Source organism: Arabidopsis thaliana, chromosome 3 (genome assembly GCF_000001735.4).
Source record: "Arabidopsis thaliana chromosome 3, partial sequence".
Lineage (NCBI taxonomy): Eukaryota > Viridiplantae > Streptophyta > Magnoliopsida > Brassicales > Brassicaceae > Arabidopsis > Arabidopsis thaliana.
The window spans coordinates 19,874,849-19,900,236 of NC_003074.8; the positions used below are offsets into that span (position 1 = coordinate 19,874,849).

Here is a 25,388-nt window from a genome sequence, read left to right on the forward strand (position 1 = left end):
TCTAAAGTCTAAACCACAATCTAAATCCGGTTTAAACGCAGTCACGATTCCATCATTGATGATGTCTTATATCACACACATAGATTAGGCCTTAGGGTATCAAATAGTGTTTTAGGTGAGAAAAGCAGTTGTCAGATTTTGATTTTTAAGAATGCAATCATTTGACTTTTAGTTTGACTTCCTTTTGGTTCTTCTTAGCCACTCTTTCTCATATTCTACACGTGCTCATTAACGTTCCAAAGTCAATAAAAAATCACGAAGCCAACAATAAAATGTGCAACAAATAATATTAAACATGTTAGACAGACGAAAGAGAATTATTCTTTATACGTATTTAACATAATGTGCCTTGTCGGTTACCAAACAAAATAAAATATGGCTTGTTAGTGGTCGGTAATATGTAACACGTTGTGTGTTTGTTGTCCTTGTCAAACCAGCAATGCTGCTTAATTTATTTAGATAGGAACCCAAGTTTAAAGAAGACTTTTTTTTTGGTCAAGTAAGAAAATGTCAAAACCTCTGAAACTTTCTTTATTTTGTTTATAAATACATTACTCCATGAATACGTTACAAAGATCTTAATCTCACAAGTCTCACATTTTCTAGGTGGACCAACCAAAACCCAAAATCTTTAATTCCCTCTATAGTGCTCTTTTCTCTTTTCGAAATACAACCGTAAAAACATGAAGAGAGACCGGTCCGATTACGAAGAATCCATGAAGCATATAGACATAGTAGAAAGTCTAATGATGTTATCTCGAAGTTTCGTGGTCAAACAAATCGATGTAAAGCAATCTACCGGAAGCAAAACGAACCATAATAACCACTTCGAATGCAAAACGTGTAACCGGAAATTTGATTCCTTCCAAGCTCTTGGAGGTCATAGAGCTAGCCACAAGAAACCTAAGCTGATCGTTGACCAAGAACAGGTGAAGCATCGTAACAAAGAGAATGATATGCATAAGTGTACAATTTGCGATCAAATGTTTGGGACCGGTCAAGCTCTAGGCGGTCACATGAGAAAGCATAGGACGAGCATGATAACCGAGCAATCGATTGTCCCTTCTGTGGTTTATTCCAGACCGGTTTTTAATCGTTGCAGTAGCAGCAAGGAGATCTTGGACTTAAATCTAACTCCATTGGAAAATGATCTTGTGTTAATCTTTGGGAAGAATTTGGTTCCACAAATTGATTTGAAGTTTGTGAATTAGTAGGGTTTTAAACCTTTCTCTGTACTTTTGTTGTTGTTTTTTTCTCTCTTGCTACACATTATTTCATTCTTTCCGTCATGTATGCATACACAATTTGTTTGAATAAAAGGTTTCAATTCTTGCAATGAGTGATAAAACATTAATAGTTGAAAGTTTGAAACAGAACCATTCTCGAATGTATACATAGAATCCAATATCATTGGTGTGTGAGTGAGATAAACTGATATTATCATAAGTCATAATCTGATGTCAGAGAATCCATTCCAGAAATATGGAATACGAATTGTGTCCTTCACAGTCACACTATACCATTAGGGAAAGAGAGAATCTTAAAAGAATACGTAGAAACACCATCTCATATAGAAGAAAAGCAAAAGAAGATTGATTTCCTTTTTCATTTTTTCTTTCCAAATACCATTTCTCTTTCACTAGCCAGATTCTCTCCTTTGACAGGCGTCGTGGACCCAATTTTTATGTGCCGCAACATGCTGATTTCTGAGTAGCTTGAGATGTTCCCGCACCTTGGTCGGATTGGTTGATTTTGATTGTTTGCGGCTACAAAAATGATAAGAAATTCGATGACGTTAGTAAGGTTGATACACATACTGAAATGTGATTTTTACCACAATTGCAATGTATGAATGATGACAGTGGAAATTAATTCTATAGCTCAAACGAACCTCAGCTCGTGCATCGGTATCTGCAAGTCTTTGCTTAATGTCTTTAGCAATAGAGAAGAAAACTTCCTCAACGTTTAAGTTAGTCTTGGCACTCTGCAATTAGCAAACTCATCAAAGTTAACCATTTAAAAAGAATTAGACCTTTCCCTATATCTATTGAAATGTAACAAAACATAGACAACAACTTACAGTCTCGAAAAACTTCATTCCATATTCATCTGCAAGAGCTTGGCCCTTAGATTTTGGCACAGCCTGGAAAAACAAAGCAAATCGGTGTATTAGCCAAATAGAAACATATAATATTTAAACAGGACGAAGATAGGAGGGAGGGTAAAAGAAGAGACTCTTTTGCTTTCATCCATATCTGCTTTGTTCCCAACTAGAATCTTGTTGACACTATCAGAAGCATGCTGCTCAATGTTACGGATCCAATTCCTGATGTCTGGAATTGAAGAAAACAAAGGATGAAAAAGAACAAATTAGTTGAGTAGAAAATAATAAAGCTAGCAAATGGAAAAATATAAAGTTTAGAACCGTTGCAAGAGCTTGTTGGGTGGCATAAGGACTGCAAGTAAAAAGTAAAGAGAGTACTTACTGTTGAAAGATGATTCATCAGTCACATCATACACAAGCAAAATCCCCATGGCTCCACGGTAGTACGCTGCAATAAGAACAAACTACTCAGGTGTATTCCAGCGAGGAAGGCAAAGATGCATAAATAACAGCAAAAAGAGAAAACGAAAAGCAAGATCGAAAACACACCAGTTGTGATTGTGCGGAACCGCTCCTGTCCGGCAGTATCCCAGATTTGCAGCTTAATTCTCTTCCCATCGAGCTCAATAGTCCGTATCTTAAAATCAATCCTGTCAAAAACAAAAAGCAACTTGAGTAAGAACAGTGAACTACATAGAGGACGTGATAACACAGTGTCATTGCATGAAGACATCATACCCAATAGTTGTAATGAAACTGGTGGTAAACGAGCCATCTGAGAAACGTAAGAGAAGGCAACTCTTACCAACACCTGGTACATGAAAGAAAGCAAAAGTCAGATAAAACAGAGACATTAGAATAATCCACTGGAACATAGTGAAACACTTACTTACAACAATCAACAAAGGAATATTCAAATCAATTTGGCTAAAGCATTTGCGGCATTAACATCTAGAGAATATAATTAAATAGCTACAGCATTCATTTGTGATTCTCCTCCATCCTAATACCAAACTAAGAAGACTATGAACATCATATGCTCACAATTGTTGAAATGAGATCCAAATCTGAGTAAGATGTGTTACTCAAATCACTGTTGTCTCAAGATCCTTCAAACAAAACTTAAATTGTAATCAACAACAACAAAAATCGAGAGAATCAATCAACAAAAAGATAGAGATTGAATAAAATGCAGGGAACAAAAGGTAGTATTACGATCTGAATGATATAGAAACCTACCGCTGTCTCCGATCAGCAGAAGTTTAATGAGGTAATCGTAATCAGCACGAGCTCTAGCAGGAGGAGCAGCCATTTCTTAACAAAATCAAGTAATTTCCGAGAAACGGATCACTGGTAAGCAAAGAGAGCAAAAACTGGAGACAAAATTTAAATCGAGAATCAATTGTGTAGAACCTAAAAATCGAAAGAAGGAAGTACCAAATCTACTCGGGGAAGATAGATCGTCGGAAGCAAGCAAGACAGTAACCAGACGGCCGTTGAATTTTTTTCTTCCCCCGATTGGCTTTTTTCGGAGATTCAGAAGTTTTTTTTTTTTTTTTGGTTAGAGAGAAGAGGGAGAAGGAGAGGGAATGGATCTGGACCGTTGGATCTTGTTCGTGGAGATCTGTGTTGGTCCGGCGCGTGGTCTTCGGTTACGGTTTGATAAATTTCGAACCATGGGCCTTGGGCTAGTTTTATTTTTGTGTGCTAAATTTATGATTTGGTGTCCACTAAATGTTTAGTTTATTCTTACTGATCCAACCCAACAGGTTACAGAATTGATGAAGTATATTCATACAGTATATGTATTTTTCTATATTTCGTTCTGAGTTGCGTTGCGATTAAGCTCTGGGAAAAAAAAAGTTGTTTCAATCCCTTCACTTGTAAATAAACTCAATTATTTAACTCCAAGGGGACGCAAAGGTTAGGCAAAATAATAATAATAATAATAAGAGTTAGGCAAAAAGAGAGCGATTGACAAATTGAGGAAATTTGAATATATTGTCGTCGGTGTTAAGCAAATAATCATCCAAAGAATAAAGCGTGGATAGGAATCTACAATGATCCTACGTAGCATCTAATGTACTGCATGAGCATTCGTTTACTCAACCCCATCCACCGATCATCCGCTGCGGACAAGTCCACATCTTCACTTCTTCACGACCAATGAGGTAATGCCACGACGAAAGCCTTTCCTAAAATTACACGATCCATTTCCTTTTCTAAATGGATACGAAGAGTGTTTCCATTGACATTAAAGGAAAGCTAACTTTACTTAAAATATCGTCCTTGAGGTAACAAAAAAGTTTAAGCCCCTATACTGTCTTATTTAATGTTTTTTTTTTACTCTTACACTATTTAGTTCTATGTTAATCCAAATTTATCCAATTATTTCCGATATCTAACTATTATCCAAAAAAATTAGGGAATGACACGACACGACGTAAGCCTTTCCTAAATTATACGATCTAGTTTCCTTTTCTAAATGGATACGAAGAGTGATTCCATTGACATTAAAGGAAAAAGTTAAAGCATACATTCTCAGATTTGTTTTGAATGTAGACTGCAATTATTACGTTAATGTGATCGTCTTATTAATGCTTTTAACTCCAATTTACAATGAGATTCATGTTTATCCAATTTTATCCCAATCTCATTAAACTCTTACCATACAAAAAGTCAGAAAGATTATCCAAAACCTTCCGATATGAAAATGGTAATTATTTGAAATGCACGTGTATATTTATCATAAAAATTAATCATAAAACGGTGCTTACGGTGATGGTAATTGGTGACTTGTATCAATCAATGCCAGTAACCGATTATAATACGAGTTCAAATACCAAAAAAAAAAAGAGCTGTAAACAACAAAAATCCATATAATATCTAATACTTTTAAAAGTATAAATCTAATAATTTAAAATAATAATAAGTTAGTAATTTATTTTAAACTCCTAATATCAAAATAGTATAGAAATCCTATACTATCATAGGAATCCTAAAAGTATAAATTATTTTAAATTCTACTAATTTAATAGTTACCAGCTGAAAAAAAAAATAAAAAAAATAAAAAAATAATAGTTACCAAAATTACTATCATAGACAATCCATGCATTTTTGCATGAATCCTAATACTATATAAAATACGATAAACACCCATATTTATCATTTTACACATCTTTTTGTTTGAATTATCCATATACATTATGTATAGAAAGAAAATAAAAACGAATATTCACTTGACAGATTAACATATGCTTTTCTTTTGATTGCAGTTTGTAATCCACCGACAGAGAAATTGCGATGTCATAAATCTGAACACGAATTTTCGGTGCACTCGCCAACACCTGATCTCAACTCTCTCCAGCATATTCCCCAAATTAACAGTAGCTAACGGAGACTTAACGTGGACTCCTCGCAATCCGAGTCACTTTAACGTGTATCAGACAGCCAAACCTTACGTTGACCCCACCGCCGTTAGGAATTCCGTCTATGTCTCTTTTTCCATCATCCAATAAAATCTTGCCACATTGACACTTTCGGGTCCGGACATATTCCAAAATTAAAGAGAATTTAATTTATTGTTTTCCTTCCAGAAAAATATTAATATTCTTTCTAAACTAAAAAATGGAGTCTTCAAATAGCACAGAAGCAGAGACATAGAGCGGGAACGCGTTTAGTCACAGCTTTCTTCTCCTTTAGCTTTTCTCTCTACACTTGCTTCTCTCTCTCTCTCCTTTGGGTTATCCTTCTTGAGATCTGTGCTTGCGTTTCTTCTTCATTCGACGACACTTTATCTCGGGAGATTTCAGATTTGTCGATTTGTTCAGGTACGGATTTCGAAATGTTCTTTCAATCGGATTTGTTCTTCCTCGGAAGGTTTCTAGGGTTTTGGGATTGGGTGTCTTTAATCTGTTTGCATAAGCCATGAACGAGTTTTTTTGTTCCCCCGAGAGATCTTTGTGACTTGTAGATCTGAGTTGGGTTCCAAAATATTCAATCTTTGTGATGTATATCTACATTTTTAGATTATCAAACTCCATTAAAGAGAAAATCTTTGCTCGTTTCTCTTAAGGCCCATTGCTTTTTATCTGAAGATGATTTCAAGAGAGTGCCCTGTTTTTTTGTATAAATAAAATTTTGATCTTTTGCTCGCTTTATACACATGTGGGAACGGTTTTGTCGGTGGAGACATTTATGGATTCGTGAACTGCTGCAAAAATTATGCGTTTCTTGGACGTTTCTGTAACTTTCTCTTTATTAGATTTTGTATCTTGTGTCTCTGTGTCCACCATTGCGTTGTGTGTATTCAATTGATTTCCCCAGGTGTTGAAGATTGTTATTTATATATTTAACTTATTTTATGCACAGAGATCTTTAGTATAATTCATGAAAATATGGTTTTATCTTCCATGATCTAGGGGAACTAAAACATTTGTAAAGTTTGAGCCCATATTTTGTGTTTGTTGCTTTTCAGAGATGCATATATTATGGTTGTTGTTCTGTTTATGAATTGTTATGTGCATTGTTTTGCAGCAATGGCGCCACCGATTGAGGTTTCTACCAAAAGCTACGTTGAGAAACATGTTTCACTTCCTACTCTTAATGAGAGGATACTTTCGTCCATGAGTCACAGATCAGTAGCTGCACACCCATGGCATGATCTCGAGATAGGTAAGCTATACGTAAAGGTTTCTTTTTCTTTTTTTTGGCTCTAAGATCATTTCATTGTTTTTTAGTAATAACTCTTATACCTTTTTTGCTTCGCATTCCTTTGTTTACAGGACCTGAAGCCCCAATTATCTTCAATTGTGTAAGTGTTTTGCTAAAGCTCTAAGGATTGAAAATATTTAATTATATTGTCACAAAACTGCCATTATGCGTATTCGGAGATGCTGCAGTTGTTTACTATTTCTACAGAATTTACATATTTGTAGCATTCACTCAAAGAAAATTAAAACATTCATTGGCTATATATCTTGAAACCTGAATTGAGTCTGCTGTAGCATATGAAATGATGTTCATCGCCTGATTAGGAAACCATTTTATGGGTTTAATCTTTGAGATATTGTTGTGGGAATCATTAACCAAGCATACGGAGGCATTATTACAGGTGGTTGAGATAGGAAAAGGGAGCAAGGTGAAATATGAACTCGACAAAACTACGGGTCTCATTAAGGTATAAATTTGATTGCATTAACTTTCTTCGCTGTCCCTTTCATTATTAGAGGTACGATTGTCTAAACTTTACACATATTCTCAGGTCGACCGTATTCTTTACTCATCTGTCGTATACCCACACAACTATGGGTTCATTCCGCGTACCCTTTGTGAGGACAGTGACCCTATTGATGTTCTTGTCATTATGCAGGTAACATATTTTTTCATACAATTTTGAGAACCTGCATAATTCATTACATAATGTTTCTTGTTCTATTTTGATTTGTGCATCTGATAAGCTTTGAAGAAGTTCAAGCGCTCAACTCTTAGCTATAGACTCTACTTTATAACTGTGTAGCTTAGGAATGAATGTAGCAGATGAGAAATGTTGCCAGTCAGTTATCGAGCAGTTAGTGGCTGCTAGGCTTATAAAGGTGTCTCAGCATATTGTTTAGAGTGTGGATTTTCTAGTGTTTACTCTGGAATTTAAAACCTCTTATTAATCAATCAAGTCTATAAGCATCATCAGCATCTCAGTCTGTCTTATTTGACTGGTAGAAAACACATCTCATGTGAATCTTGTTGAATATTTTCTACAGGAACCGGTGATCCCAGGATGCTTTCTTCGGGCCAAAGCTATTGGTCTGATGCCAATGATTGATCAGGTTAGATATTCAACGTACTTGTCATATTAGTACTTATAAAAGTAACAGAGATTGAAACTAGAAGCTCTTTCTGCTTGAATAGGGTGAGAAAGACGACAAGATCATTGCTGTCTGCGCTGACGATCCAGAGTATCGCCATTACAACGACATCAGTGAGCTTCCGCCTCATCGTATGGCTGAGATCCGCCGTTTCTTTGAAGACTGTGAGTGTTCTTTTCTTACAAACTTTTGGTTGGTTAAGGATGATATGAGGCTCATACTCTTGTAATCTTGTTGCAGATAAGAAAAACGAGAACAAGGAAGTAGCCGTTAACGACTTCCTTCCGGCAACTGCAGCCTACGACGCAGTTCAGCATTCCATGTAAGTAGCCTTCATGAAACTTACTGTTATTTACTTCATATATTATGACCTTGTAAATAGCCGCAATTTGTTTATATCAAAGAATAACTAACTAATCAAATTGGGACAACTCTTTTGTGTCATGTAGGGATCTCTATGCAGACTACGTCGTGGAGAACCTAAGACGTTGAATCACCACCTCAAGCAATGGAATGAAAGCTCACAACTGCATTATTCACAAATATAAATATACATATAAATGTCAGGCTTCTCAAAGGATATATTTGTTGTGTATGTCCTCTGATGAATCCGGTAGATGATGCCGATAATTCTTTTTTTTTTTTGTCGTATGAAACCGATAATCAAAGACTAAAACAGGGATTTTTCTCATTTGTGGTCATCACTTTTTAAATTTTGGTGTCATTTCTCATCTTAATCAATTTGTTTTTGAGTTTTATTCTTCTATTAGATCTTTTATACATCAAAGAATAGATGAAGATTCCTCCCTAAAACCTTATAGTATGTCATTTATTCACAATATGTTATACGTGTTAATTTTCTCTCTTTTAGTATACTCTTTTTTTTTCTTTCAGATTCCATCCCAAGTTGCTTAAATTTTGTTAAAACCAACTAAATTCCATAGTTCAATTTACAAATCTGTGATCAGATGCTATCTAAATGAATATTACCATTTTAGCCCTTACCTTTTCTGAAATTTACCACGTTTACCTCAATGAACCGTCATCGCAAAACCAAAAACCCTTTCCTATCCCTAAAACCCGAGAGAGCATCTTCTTCTCCTCTTAGGGTAGAAGAAGGACGAAAATCGGAGGAGGAAGAAGAAGATCGATTCGATTTGTGATCAACGATGAGCTCCTTCAATGGAAACAGCAACATCGACAACCTCCTAATCCAAACCCTACTTGGACGTCTCCAAATTCGTCCCCCTAACTCTCATTTCCTCTCTCAATCCCTAGACGACCTCCTCTTCAAATCCGACGACAGCGACGGCGATGATGACGGAGAAGGTCAGACCAGTCTCGACAGAGAAGAAGCTAGGCTTGAGAAAGAGCTAATCCGAGTCATCGTCTCTGGTCGAAGCGATTCTCTCAAGCCGAATTCAGGTCAAGCCGTGACAGTCAACGAACACCACATCTGCGTTGGGTTTCATGAGGATGAGGAATCGGATTATCGTGTTTGGGAGTGGCATGGTCATATCATGTTGTTTGATGAAGAGAATGGGTACACGCCTGAGTATATCTACGGGAATTACTTCGAGAGGTTGCCTGTGAAGCTTCCTAATAACCGCCGTGTGGAGAAGGAGAAGAAGAAGGAGATGAAAGAAGAGGAGGTGGAGAATTTGGGGCTTAGAGAGTTGATCGATGGTGGTGACGCTGCTCCTGGTAGGATTCTTCATAGGAACAACATCAACATCGGTTCCTCAAGGTTTGTTTCTTACAACTCCTTTTAAACTTTCTATCATTCTGTGTTGCTTTCGGGATGATTTAGTTGTTCATTGATCTAGGGTTGGCTAATCAAAGTTTTAGGTCATGTATTAGAGTATGTATTCAGTGAGAAATATAACAATGGCTCATATGTTTTGGATGATTTTTGCTGTTAGCGAATTCTGTTTTGAAATTTGATTCGCTCATGGTGAAGCCTTTAGTTTGCTTTTACAGTTTCTTTTTCGTTGCAAGACAATAAGTTGATGAAAAGAGTTTGGAAAATGATAGTTTTTGATCATTGCCAGTAGTGAATTCAGCACTTGCTGTTTCCTGAATGAAGTTACAGGTTAGGCCAATGTGTGGTTGTGGATTGTGGTCATTGCATTTCTGTCTCGAAATAACACATGGTCGTTAAATACGATCGATTAATTCTCCTCAATTCATATTAGATAGTTGTTTCCCATATATGTATGATAAAACTGCATGTTCTTACAATGCTTTTTGTTAACTTTTTTACCTTGCTCTAGGCCTTCAATGCTGTTTTGGACACTCGATTTAGTTCACAATGTGACTAGTGAGACTTCGTCGATCTCCAAATCAATTGCTTTCATATACAGTTCACTATATTAGTCAGGGATTTTCATGCCAAGAATATTCATTTTTACGGTGTCCACAAATATTGATATAGAATGTTGTTTAAATGTTCATATGATGACCACATCTAGATCTTCCGATATCCATTTACATTACTTAATGAGAGTTCTAAGACGATGAATTTTAAGCTTGTGGTGTGATAATCTACTCAATAGTATTAGTAATGCTTGATCTTACTCTTGCCTTTTCATATTCTGTTCGGATATCCATCCTCTTCCAAGTATCTATTAGATTATTCTCTTGTTTCACTTTAGATTCCAACTTTAACTTGATTATCTTGCGGTTACATACTCAAAATGTTTAGAATCGATCACTGAACTTACGTGGTTCATCGTGAACTGGCAGGGTCTAAGTTCCTAAGAGCGTCTTGGTAGGGAGAGGTCACATTGTTCGGGAAGATTTCAGATGTGTGAACAACTCGCGACAACAAAACATAAGGTGCTGGTGGGTCTACGGGTTCTATTCCGTTTTATTTAAACCGGGAAATCCATGGGTGAATCTGTTTTCTTTAAGAAATTCATCTGAAGTTGTTTCTGAACCAAATTTACAATACATGTTAATGAAGAGAGAAAAGATTACAATGCATGGTCATCGAACTCGGAAGCTTTCAAGTTTCCCCATGTTTGTTTATTTTGTGTTCTTAAATCAGAATCATATGTTTTGCTCATTTTACAATTCTGCTTTCGATAACGAAATTTAATTGAATCGTTTTCAAATCTCGAGTACTTCCAATGAAGATTTCACCTTTTTTTTTTATTGGTGAATAGTATGTATTATATCGGATTTAAAATCACGTTGTGTAATATAATGAGGAAAGTCGTACAAACTACCAAACTAAATGTACGGTAAGAACTGGGAAGCACATGTGTTGCACACGTACCCAATACCCATGGTAGAATGTTGTTATTCATTATTGTTTTAAAATAATATTTAAGATAATAATTTTTTGGAATTTTTAGTTATATTAAGACTTTGTAAAAATTAAATCTTTAATTATTACAAATAAATTGATTTGATATTTGTAACGTAGATATTATTAATCTTATTAAGTTTGATTTTACATATTTAAACGTAAAAATGAAGAAAAAGGTATTTTTCCAAATTTACTCTATTTATAATCTATGTATTAAATTTATATGCTTAATTATAACTTTTTAATAATATAATGCTTAATGTTATAAATATATGTGTGTGAACACTTCTAATACGTACCACTTTCTAAAATTCTTTAAAAATCGTTTTGATATGCAAAAGTTCTACAAAAATTCGCTTAAATAACAATTTCCTCTTCTTTAACTCTTACTCTTCATTTGTTGCCGTGAGTTTTCACCATTCAGAATCATAGTCATTCACGAAATATTCTCATATATATTTTTTTTTGTTAAAAAGAAATGTCAAGTGTAGAAATAAAATGAAAAAAGAAATAAGATATTAGAGAAATACAAAGATTGAAAAGCGATGTCTTCAGAAAATAGATGTTGAAAGCAAAACAATGTTTGCAGACATAAAGTATATTCGGTTGTGCAATGAAACAATGATGTAGACAAAAAAAAACAGTCCTATCAAGCATTGATTTTCTTAACCACTAAATTCAAAAAAGTATGCAATTTTGATCCACACACCCTTAGCTTAAATTAAATCGTCACATTTTTTTTCAACTGTCGAAACTGAATCATGATTCTAAGAACAACATCGTCATTATAACACTCTTTAGAATCTTAATCAAAAAATTAATTGTGTAATATATAGAATGTACATGTATCCAAGCAAGGGCAACAACATTATGAGGTTCACTTGCCCGTGATGAATGGGTGAGCTAATGCCTGTGACACTGTAAGTCTCTTTTGAGGATCAAGTGTGAAAATTTTGTCCAAAAGATTCCTGAAATGAACCAACACCTTGGGATCTTCATCCTCATAACGTCGTCTAATTACTGAACCTAAATCTTTTGGCTTTACGTTGACCATTATTCTCCTTATTGTCTTTCCAGTAACACTATCCTCCTCTGTAGCATAGAAGCATAAGTCCTTATCAAAGTGTTGATCGATAAATGCTCCTTTGCGAAGCATCTTTTTAGGGAAGGGACCTTTCAGTTCCATATGCAGGCGTAACATATCATTGTTTGTGGAGCCAGGGAACATAATTTTCCCGCTATAAAGCTCATACAGACAACAACCAACTGACCAAATATCTAACGGATGGTCGTAGGGTAGTCCAAGAATGATTTCTGGAGCTCTGTAGAAACGACTAACAAGATATGGTGTAACTTGGTTTTCACCAGCAAACATTGCACTACCAAAATCACAAAGCTTTAACATGTTTCTTCCCTCATTCATTAGTATGTTATCAGGCTTTATATCGCAGTGAAGAACCCCACAGTTCTTGAGATGTTTAAGGGATATGAATAACTGCTCAGCATACACTCTAACATCATATAGTTTTAGACCAATGTTGACACCAATCTTCTTCACAACTTCACGGAGATTCAGATGAAGAGACTCAAACACCAAGCAAAGGTGGTTCCTATATTCAAAAGTTGAAAGAAGACGGACGCAGTGGTGCTTATTCTCTGGGTCAGAGCAAACTAGCTTCTTCAATATCCGAATCTCAGCCTGGCCAGCCTTATGCATTGTCTCATTTTTCCGAATAATTTTTATAGCCACTTCCTCAGGTTCACCTAGCTCAGGTTTTGTGTCTTTTGCACGCACCACGGTAGAGAATACACCTTTCCCATGAGTAGCCATGATTTCATATCTATCATCAAGTAGTTCACCAAGCTGATAACTGTAATAACCTTCTGCATCATCCCAATTATCATTGAGTCCACTCCTTACAAAAGGAACAAGTGCATTCCCTTTCCGAGTACCATCAGCTAGAGGAGACTCCCCAAAGATATCATCACTGAACATGTCACTCTTTGGGCTGCCTGCGGAAGCTAGTGTCATATCTGAGTCTGATATCACAAGCCGTGCAGGTGTTTCCCCAACTGCTGAAGATAGCTTGGCGACTTCACCATCTACGGCCTCAGTATCCAACCCAGCTTTAGCTTGAACATCTGCCACAGTAGAGGACTGCTCCAACTTTTTCTTATATTTCTCCAATATGGCTTGCGTAATCCTCTTGCTTTCCTCGATTCTTTTCATCTCTGCAGCTTCTTGTTCTTCAACTCCCCAAACAACATCTTCACCGTCATCATCATTATCAACTTCAGACCTTTCAACGTTGCCCTGAGTTTCACCGTTAGGTTTATGGCTTTTTAAAGAATCTAAGTCATCTTCTGCATCATGCCTAACTTCCCCATATCCATCACCACCACTTTTATAGATCTCCTGATCACTCTGGTCTTCTCTTCTTCCTCTATCCCTATCTTGATCCTTACGTCTCTCTCTTTCATTCTCCCTCCCAGTCTCTCTACTACTAGACCTAGCTTTATCTCTACTACTCCTACCTCTGTAGTTGTCTCTATTGCTTTCTCTATCAATGCTTCCCTTCTTCTTCAAATTCTCCCCTTCCTCCAAATCAAGTTCACCATCGTTACCAGGATTCCCCAAAAATGGATAAACATTCTTTTCATTGCCGTCCTCATCAAGATGATGACTGTGTCGATGCTTGTGATGATGGTGCTTGTGCCGCTTGGAAGATTTAACGACTTCGTCGGAAGGAGAATACGACCTACGGTGTTTGCGGTGGCTTGATTCTACTATCTTATCGCTCACCATCAGATCGTCGGAAAAGATAGACAATCGCAAAATTAGGGTTAGGGTTCGATTTTCTCCCGCGCTCTCTCTGTCTCCGTGAACAACAGACTTCCATTAAAAAAATTCACATTATATAAAAATTACAGTCGGCATCGGCAAATTAAAAGGAAATCAGAATCGTCTATTTAAAAAAACAAAGGGCCCAGGCCCATTAATAATAAATGATTAAGAGGATAGAGCCATCATGTCCGTTGATTATTCGAAACCTTTCCGATGGATGGATGACACGTCATCGATCCGCAAGAAACTCGGGTAACCAATGAAAGCCAGCAGAAGCCTCTATATAAACAAATGTCTCCTCAGTTTTTCCATCAGACGCATCTTTCAATTGTCAAGTGATTGTATTTAACCACAATTTCTTCTCATCTCTAAAGTCAGCATCAATGGCTCCGAAAGCGGCAGAGAAGAAACCGGCTGGGAAGAAGCCAGCAGAAAAAGCTCCGGCAGAGAAATTACCAAAGGCGGAGAAGAAGATCACCAAGGAAGGTGGAAGCGAAAAGAAGAAGAAGAAATCGAAGAAGAACATCGAGACGTACAAGATCTACATCTTCAAGGTTCTGAAACAAGTTCATCCTGATATCGGAATCTCCGGGAAAGCGATGGGGATCATGAACAGTTTCATCAACGACATCTTCGAGAAACTAGCTCAGGAATCATCGCGATTGGCTAGGTACAACAAGAAACCGACGATCACTTCTCGGGAAATTCAGACGGCGGTGAGACTTGTGTTGCCTGGAGAGCTCTCGAAACACGCTGTTTCTGAAGGCACTAAGGCGGTTACTAAATTCACTAGCTCGTAGGGTTTATATCTCTTAATTCTCTTTCCGCCTTTCGAATCGTTTAGGTGTTATCGCTTTCTTCTACATCTTTGGTGGTAAATCTTTGAATGAAAAGTTTCCTTTGTTAATGAATATCGTTTTCTTCATAAGAACAAAAAATTATTTGATCGGTGATCAATATCTTCTTCCGTTTCTGAGGGTTTTTTGGCCTTTTTTTCTATCCATAACTCTTTTGGTTCTTCACGATTCCACTAATTTGGTGGGGAGCAACACTAGTTATATTTTGCAGAGATTTGTGGGCACAATGGTAAATCATATACTTGAGTAATTATGTTAAAGAATGTTTCACTTTAACAAAATCATACTGATCCATTTGGTTTTATCTTAATCCCTTGATTTAATCACTTCATGGTGATTTCTAACTGTGTTTAGTGATGACGATGTTGATGATTGATGTTTAAGGTTTTCACTTTTCAGTGAACAAACGTTACAACTGGGCCTATTTATCATTCGTGACCCATTTTTTCCCTCGTGATCGGGCTCTAGCGGGAAAAATTCAGACACATAAAATAAGAGTATTAAACACGAGACACGTGTATATTTCTGATTCGCTCCGAGTAAGGTGGCCACGTCTTCGTCTCCCTAGTTGACCTTTCTTTGCATTTCTATCTTAATATAAAAAAAACTCGTTTGATCCATCCGTCTTCTCTCAGATTAGCTTTTTAACATCTTGGCTGGGTTTCGTGTGATTTCGTTTTGGATATGGTTGTTCGGATTCTTGTTACCATGATTCGGCTATAGTGTTTGTCGCCTCTGATTGTCTCAAGCATCGTTCTTTACTGATTTTTAGATAGCTCTGAGATCTGTCTCTGCGATTCGTCGGATTTGAATTCGTTTTTTTTTTTGGGTAGCTCTTGGATTTCTTCTTCTAGGGTTTCCAAGAGGATAGAGAAAATGCGGGTGTCCTCTGAGATACTCCTTCTTTCTTTGGTTCCGGCGTTGACTTTTTATCATTCTGGTTTAAGTTCTAATCGTTTGAAACCTCTTCAAAAGAGTGATTGGCGTGGTAATCTTAGTTAAACAACAATTTCTCTGTTTTTTTGTTTCTCCGATCTCTTCAGATCTTTTCAATTTTCTCTTCGGTTTGGTTTGTTTTCACGCATTTCCTAGCTCGGAGTAAGCTAATCGAAGAAAACAAGCTTGTTATTGATCGATCTTTCGGTTTTTGTTTTGACGTTTTGTGTGAACGAGGTAATTTGGCTATATGATTTTTTGGCTAAAGTGTTGTTTGAGCTAGAGTTCTCTTGTTAATGGTATTTGAATTTGTGTTTGTTGCAGTTACTTTTGGATATGAGCTCTGTCTGTGGTGGGTTGGATTTCAAAGATGCAGAGAGCAGCTCTGCTTCCAGTCCCATTATATGTTCTACTGGCGTAAAGCATATCTCTTGTGTTGGATCTGATGATGCTCAAGAGTCTGATGGTGATGATAGTGGTTATATACACCAAACTGTGATTGAAGAATCCAAAGACAAGGCGATCAGCGAACCCATCCCTGAGTCTTTACCTCTCAATTCTTTGGATGATGAAAGTGAAGATAAGAACCTTGCTACTGCATTGCAAGACATGTTCTCTGAGAGTGTAAGTGACCCTATCTTATTTCATAACACTGGTCGCTATCTTTATAGTTGTTGCGTTTTTTCTGTTCTATTGTCTTTTGTTCTTTCTCCTGTTTAGAATACGGTGTGGTCTGTGCTGATGTCAAGTTTCTATCTTTGATCACATATATAATTGAACTTAGATGTTTTGCGTAGCTCTAGGCTTGTGATCGTGGCTGTTTCAATCATATGTCGGTAGTTGCTTACAACATCTAGAACCAACCTTTTAGTCTTTAGTGGTAGATATACAAGAATGCGAAGGAGTAACATTACAAATCATCCCTGGCCAAAGCAAGAACATAGCTTAGGTTTTATGATCCATGAAATAATACAAATCCTTAGATTTTGGCTGTGTGATATATATATATATCAATGTTTGGTGCTTATAAATATCTTTTCTGTTTATGATATATGTAGTAGAGAAATGCTGTGTTTATGTTGGCTGCTTCTGATTTTTGTTGTTTTTTGTAATCCAACAACAGATGAGTGTGGTTACTCTGATTCCTGCCATTAAAGGTGGTCGAGAGAAGCATGGCAAGTCACTCGAGAAGCTCAGTGTGTCATGGGCTGAAGATGTGTATGATCCTCCTCCCTCCATTGTCTCTCACACAAGAAGCAAGAAACAGCAACCGCAGAAATCAAAGAGCAAAGACAACCTGAAGAAGAATGGAAAGAAAGGACAAAAGGGAAGCAGCAATTCCCGCAGCAGCAAAGACAAGAAGCAGATTTCTTCACGCAGCAGCAAATACAGTCGTGATAAGTTTGATTGGACAACACAAATGTCTGTTCTAGCTGCATCTTCTTGAATCTGTGTGGTATGACCAAGGCTCTTGCGTCTTCCTTGCTCTTGTCTCTCTCTCTCTCTCTTTCTTGTTTATAAATAAAAGATTTGAAGTGAAAACTTTTCTCGAGTTTCAGAACGACTATTGTTGTTGGTACGGAATTGATTTTGTTTTTACTCAATTTACCACTTTTATTGTGAAGTTTTTCCCTCTCTACTTGTTCCTTTATCTATAATATAGCTGATAATTTTGCAAAAAGTTGATACTGCTAATTTAGTAGAGCAAATTGGATCGTAGTTCGTAGATTTCAACCCTTAATTTGATGGAAAGTGCACAAGAAATAATATATCAGTTCAAGCAAAACCATACACAGTACAGAAAGGAACAACATTAGTATTATATGCCGACGACTTTACTATATTTGCTTCTTTTTACTTCTTTCCTTTACAAAATATTTCACTAGATCTGAAACCTCTCCTGTGTCAACTCTAAATTCTAATATCGTCTTTGTTAAGGGCTTGTACAAAAAATAACAGAGGTACACAAGAAATGATCCTTCTGCAAAAAGAAAACAAAGAGTGGGTTTAAAAGGGGCAAGAGAGCAAAAAAAGGAAAGATCCCAAATCCCAAAATCCGGATGAAGCTTCAAAAAATCTTCCATGAAAGATGATATCAGATGATTGAAGTTGATTCTGAAAAACTCGGTACTTTCTTCTCGAGCATCGATGTTCCCTTGAAGATTGTTAGTTGCACTTCTCTCTGGTACCTCTGTAACTGTAAACACAAACACCATTGTTAATCCTCTTTTAACCATTTTTGTAACCAGACTGCGCAACCATTAAAGATTTGATCAAGTCAAAAGATTAATCATGAAAGCATTTGCCAGGAAATGTCCCAGGCCAAACTTTACGTACTCGATGTTCAGTCATCTTTGTGAATCCAAATTTATTTGTCCAGATAGACTCAGCTTCTTCAGCTGCTGGGAGAAGCAAGTTCTCAACATTCAGAGAGGAAAGAAGATTCTCAACGCAAGCAAACAGCCCTTGAAAGTAGCCCTATAGAACCATTAAACAAATTGGTTTTGTCACAAGTTATAAAACAAACAAGCGAATCCGACACAGCAAAGAAACATGGGATGTACAAAAGCTTACCCTTCCCTGATACTCTCGGCTTGTAGCTACAATAGGAAGTTCTGCAACTTTCTGACCAAATATCCTAAGCAGCGCGGCAGAAACAACTAGGGAACTAAAAACGCAGCAAAAAACATTTAGAAAGATTGAGAGATGGTAAAACAACAATACAGAGAGAAAGATAAATGCATCAAGAACACCAGACATACTTCACCATCAGGACCAAGCAGTACATTCCTCCAAACTCCTGGCCAGATATGTTTCTCCTGCAAACATGTTGGAAGAATTACCAGGATGATCAATTACTATTAACATTTGAATGAAAAAGGAACTTGAATCTGAGTTTATCATAGTACAGCTTACCCATAGACCATGACAGGAATGAGATCACGACCAGACTTTGCCACAATGGGATCAAAACACTCCTGAAAAGTAAACTCATTTGCTATACATGTGTTTATAAAATAAATTCGCTGTACAATGTACATGTGTGTAAGAAATAAATTTACAAGCCAGATAAAACTCAAAATGATGTGAGCACATTTATAAATTGAGGCATACCCTGAAAATAGTAGCTGCTCGTGAAAGTAAGGGTAGATGCTCTGGGTATCGACTTTTTCCACTAAGCATCCTCCACTCCACAGTATTTCCATTGTCAATATATATTCCTTTTTCTCTGTACTTTCTGCTTATCGTGTCTAACAAAAGCGTGGGAATAGTTTGTGGCCCACATGAAGCAGAGCTTTGAAGAACCCTGTGAATCCTGCTGCAGTCACTACAGCAGAACCATTTATCTTGGGGGATTCCCTACAGCAATCAGGAAAGAAATGAGACAGGTTTAATGAACATGTGAACACAGACCACCTATATTACATGACTTACTTTCAAATCACAAAGCTCATTTTCCCTGAGACAACCGACGTGGTACTCTTTCTCGCACTTCAAGAGCAAAGAGGAAAAATGACCATTAGACAAGAAAGACGTGGGTAAAGAAAATCTGGAATAAGAAACCAGAAACAACAATACCTGGTCACAGAGAATAACTGTCCTATCATCAAATTTCCCAATGCTAAAATCATGCGACCTATCAGAAATGGGGGATAATGAATAAGCAGAGTGGAGTACAAGTATATTCGCATTCAAATTAAAATAGGTATACAACCAACCTGCAGAACACGCAACCACCAATTTCGCTTTCTGGTGCTTTAACAACTCTTGTCAGTCTTATAACTATGGGTTTTAAATTGGGATCACTAGCAGTGGCTATTTTACAAGAGGTAGGTCCATCATTGCAGCTTGAACAGTACCAAGTACCTTCAGGCATTGATTGAAATTTCAAGCATGCTGCATATGAAAAGGGTCACCAAGTATTAGAACCGGAGAACAACCTTAGAGCTAATACCAAAACAATGCTAATTTTGCAAATCATCTTTAAGAATTTATCTTAGAACTTAAATGGAAAGAGGCAAATATCAGTAATTCCTTTTTCATTATGCTTAGGAAAATTTTCTTGAAATATGTGCTCAAGAGATTAAGTTGTAGATTCGCCATAGTAAGTAGAATGAGCGAGCAAGTTTACTACTATCCTTTAGCAGTAACGAATACACACCTGTATGAAATGCTTGAGGACATCCAGCACAAAGTAGCAAATCTCCACCATTGCCACAAATAGAACACATGTCATCACTGTCACCAGTTGTAATGACATGGCCCCCATCCGCCAATGACACAGCTATATCATGCAATGACAATCCGGAAGATATGTGGATTCGACGATAACTGCAACAGAAACAGAAACTTCAGATATGTCTTACAACATTAGTGCAAAAACACATCGTAACTAGATAACTCACGGTTGTCGTCTACCAGCCATTCCAGCATGTGCTTCGAATTGTGAAGGACTAATCTGTGGTTAAGAAACACGATAAATATCTGTCATTATACTTGGAAAAGAAAATGAGTCTAACGGCCAATTTACATAGTCACTGCATCCAGCATGTTACCTTTGTGTCGCAGCAGCTACATACTATACCACTTCCTTGCTTGTAACCCTGCAGTAGTTTCTGCGAGAAAAACAAGTGTCAGCAAAAGCAGTCAAACTTAAATTTGCAACAAGAATAAACAGAGTTACTCAATTAAGCCCACAAATAACAGACCTGTGATTTCACATAGTAAGCCAATTCAGTCCCATCCGGTAGCCCATTTGGCAAAAACAGCAACCGATGTAAATCATTGTCCCTATAAAGATATGATTGCAATTATTTATCATCACCCTTTAGAGCATGAATGTGGACAAAAGACACCCAAATAATGAGAATCACAAAAGCAATACAAACCTCTTCCATTTACCGCCTCCAGAAACTTTCTTATGGCAACCCATACCAAACATATGAGAGGTAAGCCTACAGTATTAACGACCAAGTAAATTTTCTATGTTCCTTAAACAAATTGTCATAGGTAATACTCGAGTATCAATATCTAAGCAAGAAAACTTGAGGACCGTACTTCTTAGCTTTTGGCTTATGTGCGTGTCGAGTGTCCTTTGTACAGATTTTCTCTCTAAAATAATTGTCCTCTGGAAAACATGGAGTAGAGCTTTGACTCTCATCAAGAGACCAACCAGAACCAGGATAACTGCAACTTTCACAACTATAACTTAGACCATGTCAACCTTCTTACAAAATAAACAACTAGATAACAAAGGATCCAAGTGTCAGCTGAATGCCTGAATGTCATCTTCAATTACAAATCTTTGGAGATTTCAGATCAAGTAACAACACAAGTAGGAGGTCAAAGTACCTAACAAGTGATTGAAACGAATGATCCATGATATGGTTGCTATCATCTTCAGTCATATTCTTATCTTGCTGGAAACTTCCTGAAGAACAAAATAGCAAGTCAGCTATGTCCATCAGAAAGTAAAAGAATACACATTACAATCCAGGGAAAGCACTTTTAAAAATGCAGGGAGATTTCCACGCAAACAATGCAGACTAAATCCACCAAGCAACTAAGATACCTTTCCAAGCCTGAAAACCCTCCTCGCTCAGAGCAGAACCAGCCACTTTCCTTATCACCTCCTCCAAAACGTCAGGGGGAGCAATCCTCAGCTCTTGAATTACGTTATAAACCGGCCGTCCATTCTCCAGATATATGTGATTATTAGGGTGTTTTGTTTTTCCACCAGCATGCCGCTCGAACTCATATGCACCTAGAACCTTCCCACAAAACGAAATATGACAAAGTTAAAAATTTGAGAAATTGCACTTAAGTACAACCCCACAAGAAAACTATGAAGAATGACAAACTTACTTTCGAGAAATCGCACGCAGTACAGCCACACAAATACCCACCCGAGTGGATTATCCCTTGAAGCTCTCTCTAATGACCACAAAAAGTAACATAAGAACATATATATGAGAATATCCAAACTAATAGCAGGAGAAACCACAAAGAACAGAAACTTACAGCAGCTGAGGTTGAAAGGTACTTCACCCGAGCACCATCGAGAATCCCCGTCCCCAATAGCTTCTTCACATTAGATAGGAAGTTGGTAGAGTCAATCTTCTTCAACATTTTCACACCTAAAGTTGAAGAAGCTACATTGGAAGGATAACCCTCCCAAGTATGCTCTTGAATCATGGGCAAATCACAGAAATCCTCATTTCGTTTACTGAGCTTAAATGTGATTTTCGTTATCCCAGTTGTGCTAAGATGCTTTGGAATCTCCCTTTCGAAACTTGACGGTACAGCATCACTATTAGCTAGCGATGAACAGTATTCACTGTGTTTCTCATCAGTTATAGTCTCATAGGAACCAGAACAAGACCCGACACGGTCACCAGAACTCGATTTAGCCGGATTACTAGTGATATCGCGAAAACTAGAGGCGTTATCCACCACCGGAGACGGGACTGGGTTTGATATCTCCGACTTCATGTCATCATTTGAAGGTTCCTTGGTTTGTCTCTTGTTGGAGGAATAAAGCTCTTCTTCGTCTAGATTATCTTGTTCAAAACAAAGACGGTCTCTCTTCAAATCCTTCTTCGTTTCTGAATTCTCTTTCGCGAAACAAACTGTTGCTTCTCCCATTGTAAAATTTCTCAAGAAATTAGCACTTGTACTGTGACTGAGATTATCTCTGAGATTTGTAAGGCTTAAGAAACAATTCGAATTCCAAGTTTTGGGGTACACTGATATTGCAAACCCGATCCGTAAAACACGTTTGATGGTCCCAATCCAAATCGGAGAAGAAACTCTCTTGTGTTTGAGGATTTTTATTTTTTTCCCTCAGAAGAAATCGAAATGGAGAAATGTACCGATCTAGTAACCCTAAAATTTACATATGGAGATGATTAAAGTCGAAATATTCACAGAGATAGTGGTAAGAACAAAACGGGGTGGAAACCCTAAGCTCGACCAGAATCGAAAGTTGGGAAGAGAACTTTGTGGATCTAAGATTTGCAGAAAACGATTAGAGAAATCGATTTCGAAAGAAATCCGAACAAGGTAAGAGAAGAGGAAACGAATTAGGGTTAGGGTTTCCGGAAGTGAGATAAGAGAGGGAAAAGAGAGAAAATAGAGGGAACGTGTAACGCGGCAACGAACCAGAAGGAAGTAATGCTTTGTTTAGCGGTCCACATTTAACTTTTAAATGAGAGAGAAGATGACCAACTATTTTAAATTAATAAAACAGATTTTGATGGATAATATTACAGATTTTTAAAATATCTTATTGGTGGGAAATTTATTTAGCGGGAGAACTGAAATTTTCGTTTCTAGTGTAACGTGTTGCGTTGGATTGAGGTGACGAGTTCGACTCTCTACATCACACATTCTTTTAAAAAAATCTTAAATTTACAAAACAACTGTCCTAATTTTTCTGTTTGTTTTTTTTTATTGGCTTTTTTAGCCTTCAAAATTTAAAAGGATCGGCTCTGTTTAAAATAATAAGTTATCATTAACAGTCATTTTTTCCATTCATATTGGTTAATGTAACTTGAGATAATATCATGTTTTCAGAGAATATGTAGACAACGTAGTAGCAAAGTCACTTTAGAGTGACTGGAATTGTTCTCTCTGTGGCTGGAATTAAGTAGATTCGTTGGCAAATGTAACGGAATCTGGTATTAGCTATGAAGACCAAAGGTACATATCTATGTAGATTAATGTATAAAGGTTTTTATTTAATAATGAACCCTTTCTCACCCTTCTTCAATGCATATTTTTGATGATAGTAAGAATTAGAGGTATCAGAGAATGTAGAATCCTATGTGGATATGGTAGGTATGATGATCTCAAACGAGAAAATCCTAAGAGATGTTACAAGAGGAAACAAAAGAGATTAGACCTAAGAAGAAGTTTAAAGCCTGATATAGTCCATGAAGTTTGGATGGTCAAAGAGAGGAACAAGACCTATGTAAAGAAATAAGACAAAGGTTGCATTCTATACGGTAAAACAGAGTTAAGGTGCTAGAAGTTGAAAAGGAATTTTTGTTTCTAGGATCTTACATTGTTAACACGATAAATTATTGTCCATATGATTGATATTACCTTTTTACCTAAATAGCGAAAATAGGTACAAAGCATCAAGACCAAATAGAAATCCATATCCTTAAAGCTTAAGCTTAGCTTTAGATTAGAGACCTATATAATAAGAAATGCTGATGCTAAATATCAACGCTTACAATTATAACAATAATGAGTATGGTCCCTCGATGGAGTTCCACAGTTGTAGCAAAAAGCCAACCCACACCTGCCAAAATGTGTTTAAAAAGATATATAAAAACAATGTTTTTTAAAAACACTCTTGTTAAGAAGAAGAAGATACATATATATACCTGCACTTCATGTATAAGCAACCCTGAGATTTCTCAATATAGAATTTGCAAGAAGGACATCTTTTCCATTTCTTTTGCTTTGCCATCGTCGCAAGCAAAATATCATCTCTTCCTCTCTCGTTCGCCGCTAGCTTCTGAAACTCCTCGCAAGTCATCTCCGGATGCCACTGAGTCCCACACTCCACACACACCATTCTATGACAATGAGGACACTCCGAATCTTTCATCTTTACTTCACTCTCTTCTAAGAAAACCAAAGCAGAGCAATCCTTGTAAGGACAGTAGAATTTCTTCGAACGCATCACTACTGCTTCACACAAAGCATCACCCCACCGATCAAAAACCTCTTTAGGCAAAATCTGACGACACTGATCTGGCTCGAGCCGACCAGAACAACCAGAGACAGGACATTCGATTGAGAGAATGTTGTCTTGTAATTTAGCTGCTATATATTTCGAAACACAGTCGTTGCAGTAGAAGTGAGAGCATCCACCGATACGAAACGACTCAATTATGGATTTTGAATCAACACATATCTCACAGTCGAAAGTCGCCGTCTTTGACGAAGAAGACTGACCCTTTTCTCTGTGGATTGGTGGTGCGAAACAGAGGATTCTGATATCATCGTCTTCATCATCGTAAAGATCAAGATCTATGTAAATTGGAGATTCTGACTTGATTACGGTTTTGTGAGGAGGGTAGACCCAGAGACGTTGAAGTTTCCGATCACGATCGTAATTCTCAACGGAAATAGCATCACGCTTTGTGGAACCACGTGCAGAGAGAGGAGGAGTGGAGAAGATGAAACAATCGGAATTATCGCCGTCGTCGTTTACATCTCCGGGAAGATCAACGATCACTGCGTTAACTGACTGTGTCGCCATTTCAAAAATGATTCTAATTAGGTTTCGTCCACAATCAGAATTAGGGTTTATGAATCACTTACTACTTTTTGCTCTTTTGCATTGAATCACTTTCCATTTTCCAAAGCGTCTCACTTTTTGGCTTACTGCTAAAAAACCTAAATCGAATTTTTAATAATTGTCCGGTTCACGAACGAACCGGTCGGTTAGCAA

General features: G+C 37.1%; 10 protein-coding genes across 15 annotated transcripts, besides 1 other annotated feature; 6 read left to right on the plus strand and 4 right to left on the minus strand.

Annotated features, from left to right (window-relative positions):
• Positions 1–526: 526 nt before the first annotated feature.
• Positions 527–1,329, plus strand: AT3G53600 (C2H2-type zinc finger family protein). The gene has a single exon (NM_115220.2). The coding sequence runs from the start codon at positions 684–686 to the stop codon at positions 1,209–1,211; it is 528 nt and encodes a 175-aa protein (NP_190928.1). The 5' UTR covers positions 527–683; the 3' UTR covers positions 1,212–1,329.
• Positions 1,330–1,383: 54 nt separating this feature from the next.
• RAB8 (RAB GTPase homolog 8) lies at positions 1,384–3,944 on the minus strand. 3 transcript variants are annotated; one of them, NM_115221.4, is made up of 9 exons: positions 3,542–3,944; positions 3,344–3,418; positions 2,843–2,915; positions 2,654–2,754; positions 2,487–2,552; positions 2,236–2,333; positions 2,081–2,143; positions 1,892–1,984; positions 1,384–1,766 (listed from the first exon to the last, which is right to left on the minus strand). In NM_115221.4, the coding sequence occupies exons 2-9, from the start codon at positions 3,414–3,416 to the stop codon at positions 1,683–1,685; spliced, it is 651 nt and encodes a 216-aa protein (NP_190929.1). In that variant the 5' UTR covers positions 3,417–3,418; positions 3,542–3,944; the 3' UTR covers positions 1,384–1,682. The 3 variants fall into 3 exon arrangements, with proteins under 3 accessions (NP_190929.1, NP_850696.1, NP_001078278.1); NM_180365.3 differs by having other exon boundaries at positions 3,518–3,593; NM_001084809.2 differs by having other exon boundaries at positions 3,344–3,944.
• AT3G53611 (uncharacterized protein) lies at positions 3,694–3,846 on the plus strand (the record flags this gene model as incomplete). Its single annotated transcript, NM_001125362.1, has 1 exon — positions 3,694–3,846. The coding sequence occupies one exon, from the start codon at positions 3,694–3,696 to the stop codon at positions 3,844–3,846; it is 153 nt and encodes a 50-aa protein (NP_001118834.1).
• A 1,711-nt stretch (positions 3,945–5,655) lies between the features above and the next one.
• On the plus strand, positions 5,656–8,895 carry PPa4 (pyrophosphorylase 4). The gene is made up of 9 exons (NM_115222.3): positions 5,656–5,934; positions 6,641–6,778; positions 6,889–6,917; positions 7,218–7,283; positions 7,368–7,475; positions 7,864–7,929; positions 8,012–8,132; positions 8,209–8,290; positions 8,418–8,895. Exons 2-9 carry the CDS (start codon positions 6,643–6,645, stop codon positions 8,458–8,460), a joined length of 651 nt encoding a protein of 216 aa, NP_190930.1. The 5' UTR covers positions 5,656–5,934; positions 6,641–6,642; the 3' UTR covers positions 8,461–8,895.
• A 43-nt stretch (positions 8,896–8,938) lies between these two features.
• Positions 8,939–11,090, plus strand: AT3G53630 (uncharacterized protein). 2 transcript variants are annotated; one of them, NM_115223.7, is made up of 2 exons: positions 8,939–9,715; positions 10,714–11,089. In NM_115223.7, exons 1-2 carry the CDS (start codon positions 9,138–9,140, stop codon positions 10,718–10,720), a joined length of 585 nt encoding a protein of 194 aa, NP_190931.2. In that variant the 5' UTR covers positions 8,939–9,137; the 3' UTR covers positions 10,721–11,089. The 2 variants fall into 2 exon arrangements, with proteins under 2 accessions (NP_190931.2, NP_001327124.1); NM_001339624.1 differs by having other exon boundaries at positions 9,013–9,715; positions 10,242–11,090.
• Positions 11,091–12,158: 1,068 nt separating this feature from the next.
• AT3G53640 (Protein kinase superfamily protein) lies at positions 12,159–14,087 on the minus strand (the record flags this gene model as incomplete). The annotated part of the gene is made up of 1 exon (NM_115224.1): positions 12,159–14,087. The coding sequence occupies one exon, from the start codon at positions 14,085–14,087 to the stop codon at positions 12,159–12,161; it is 1,929 nt and encodes a 642-aa protein (NP_190932.1).
• A 361-nt stretch (positions 14,088–14,448) lies between these two features.
• On the plus strand, positions 14,449–15,403 carry AT3G53650 (Histone superfamily protein). The gene has a single exon (NM_001339625.1). The coding sequence runs from the start codon at positions 14,510–14,512 to the stop codon at positions 14,924–14,926; it is 417 nt and encodes a 138-aa protein (NP_001319739.1). The 5' UTR covers positions 14,449–14,509; the 3' UTR covers positions 14,927–15,403.
• A 112-nt stretch (positions 15,404–15,515) lies between these two features.
• Positions 15,516–17,595, plus strand: AT3G53670 (uncharacterized protein). 2 transcript variants are annotated; one of them, NM_001203152.1, is made up of 4 exons: positions 15,516–15,971; positions 16,076–16,156; positions 16,244–16,543; positions 17,043–17,595. In NM_001203152.1, the coding sequence occupies exons 3-4, from the start codon at positions 16,256–16,258 to the stop codon at positions 17,364–17,366; spliced, it is 612 nt and encodes a 203-aa protein (NP_001190081.1). In that variant the 5' UTR covers positions 15,516–15,971; positions 16,076–16,156; positions 16,244–16,255; the 3' UTR covers positions 17,367–17,595. The 2 variants fall into 2 exon arrangements, with proteins under 2 accessions (NP_001190081.1, NP_190935.1); NM_115227.5 differs by having other exon boundaries at positions 15,573–16,156; positions 17,043–17,556.
• Positions 15,860–15,985: a sequence feature (AT3G53670.uORF1).
• An 81-nt stretch (positions 17,596–17,676) lies between the features above and the next one.
• Positions 17,677–23,107, minus strand: AT3G53680 (Acyl-CoA N-acyltransferase with RING/FYVE/PHD-type zinc finger domain-containing protein; the record flags this gene model as incomplete). Of its 2 annotated transcripts, none has more annotated exons than NM_115228.3 (19): positions 17,677–18,116; positions 18,257–18,397; positions 18,494–18,587; positions 18,682–18,738; positions 18,836–18,897; positions 19,034–19,279; positions 19,355–19,411; positions 19,499–19,556; positions 19,639–19,816; positions 20,082–20,251; positions 20,326–20,378; positions 20,476–20,535; positions 20,629–20,710; positions 20,809–20,874; positions 20,978–21,106; positions 21,272–21,350; positions 21,492–21,690; positions 21,785–21,853; positions 21,941–23,107. In NM_115228.3, 19 exons carry the CDS (start codon positions 22,562–22,564, stop codon positions 18,015–18,017), a joined length of 2,526 nt encoding a protein of 841 aa, NP_190936.2. In that variant the 3' UTR covers positions 17,677–18,014. The 2 variants fall into 2 exon arrangements, with proteins under 2 accessions (NP_190936.2, NP_001326323.1); NM_001339626.1 differs by having other exon boundaries at positions 20,978–21,112; positions 21,941–22,564.
• Positions 23,108–23,939: 832 nt separating this feature from the next.
• On the minus strand, positions 23,940–25,387 carry AT3G53690 (RING/U-box superfamily protein). Its single transcript, NM_115229.4, has 2 exons — positions 24,313–25,387; positions 23,940–24,227 (listed from the first exon to the last, which is right to left on the minus strand). The coding sequence occupies exons 1-2, from the start codon at positions 25,194–25,196 to the stop codon at positions 24,149–24,151; spliced, it is 963 nt and encodes a 320-aa protein (NP_190937.1). The 5' UTR covers positions 25,197–25,387; the 3' UTR covers positions 23,940–24,148.
• Between the last annotated feature and the right edge of the window lies 1 nt (position 25,388).

Coding starts and splice junctions, on each gene's coding strand:
- RAB8 (NM_115221.4), bottom strand. CDS start 3,416: ATGGCTGCTCCTCCTGCTAGAGCTCGTGCTGATTACGATTACCTCATT. Junction 2,553..2,653: donor GTTCCGCACAATCACAACTG/GTGTGTTTTCGA, acceptor TTCTTATTGCAG/CGTACTACCGTGGAGCCATG. Junction 1,985..2,080: donor GAATGAAGTTTTTCGAGACT/GTAAGTTGTTGT, acceptor TGCTAATTGCAG/AGTGCCAAGACTAACTTAAA.
- AT3G53690 (NM_115229.4), bottom strand. CDS start 25,196: ATGGCGACACAGTCAGTTAACGCAGTGATCGTTGATCTTCCCGGAGAT. Junction 24,228..24,312: donor TGCTTATACATGAAGTGCAG/GTATATATATGT, acceptor ACATTTTGGCAG/GTGTGGGTTGGCTTTTTGCT.
- PPa4 (NM_115222.3), top strand. CDS start 6,643: ATGGCGCCACCGATTGAGGTTTCTACCAAAAGCTACGTTGAGAAACAT. Junction 7,930..8,011: donor TGATGCCAATGATTGATCAG/GTTAGATATTCA, acceptor CTGCTTGAATAG/GGTGAGAAAGACGACAAGAT. Junction 8,133..8,208: donor CCGCCGTTTCTTTGAAGACT/GTGAGTGTTCTT, acceptor ATCTTGTTGCAG/ATAAGAAAAACGAGAACAAG.
- AT3G53630 (NM_001339624.1), top strand. CDS start 9,138: ATGAGCTCCTTCAATGGAAACAGCAACATCGACAACCTCCTAATCCAA. Junction 9,716..10,241: donor ATCAACATCGGTTCCTCAAG/GTTTGTTTCTTA, acceptor ACCTTGCTCTAG/GCCTTCAATGCTGTTTTGGA.
- AT3G53670 (NM_001203152.1), top strand. CDS start 16,256: ATGAGCTCTGTCTGTGGTGGGTTGGATTTCAAAGATGCAGAGAGCAGC. Junction 16,544..17,042: donor AAGACATGTTCTCTGAGAGT/GTAAGTGACCCT, acceptor ATCCAACAACAG/ATGAGTGTGGTTACTCTGAT.
- AT3G53600 (NM_115220.2), top strand. CDS start 684: ATGAAGAGAGACCGGTCCGATTACGAAGAATCCATGAAGCATATAGAC.
- AT3G53650 (NM_001339625.1), top strand. CDS start 14,510: ATGGCTCCGAAAGCGGCAGAGAAGAAACCGGCTGGGAAGAAGCCAGCA.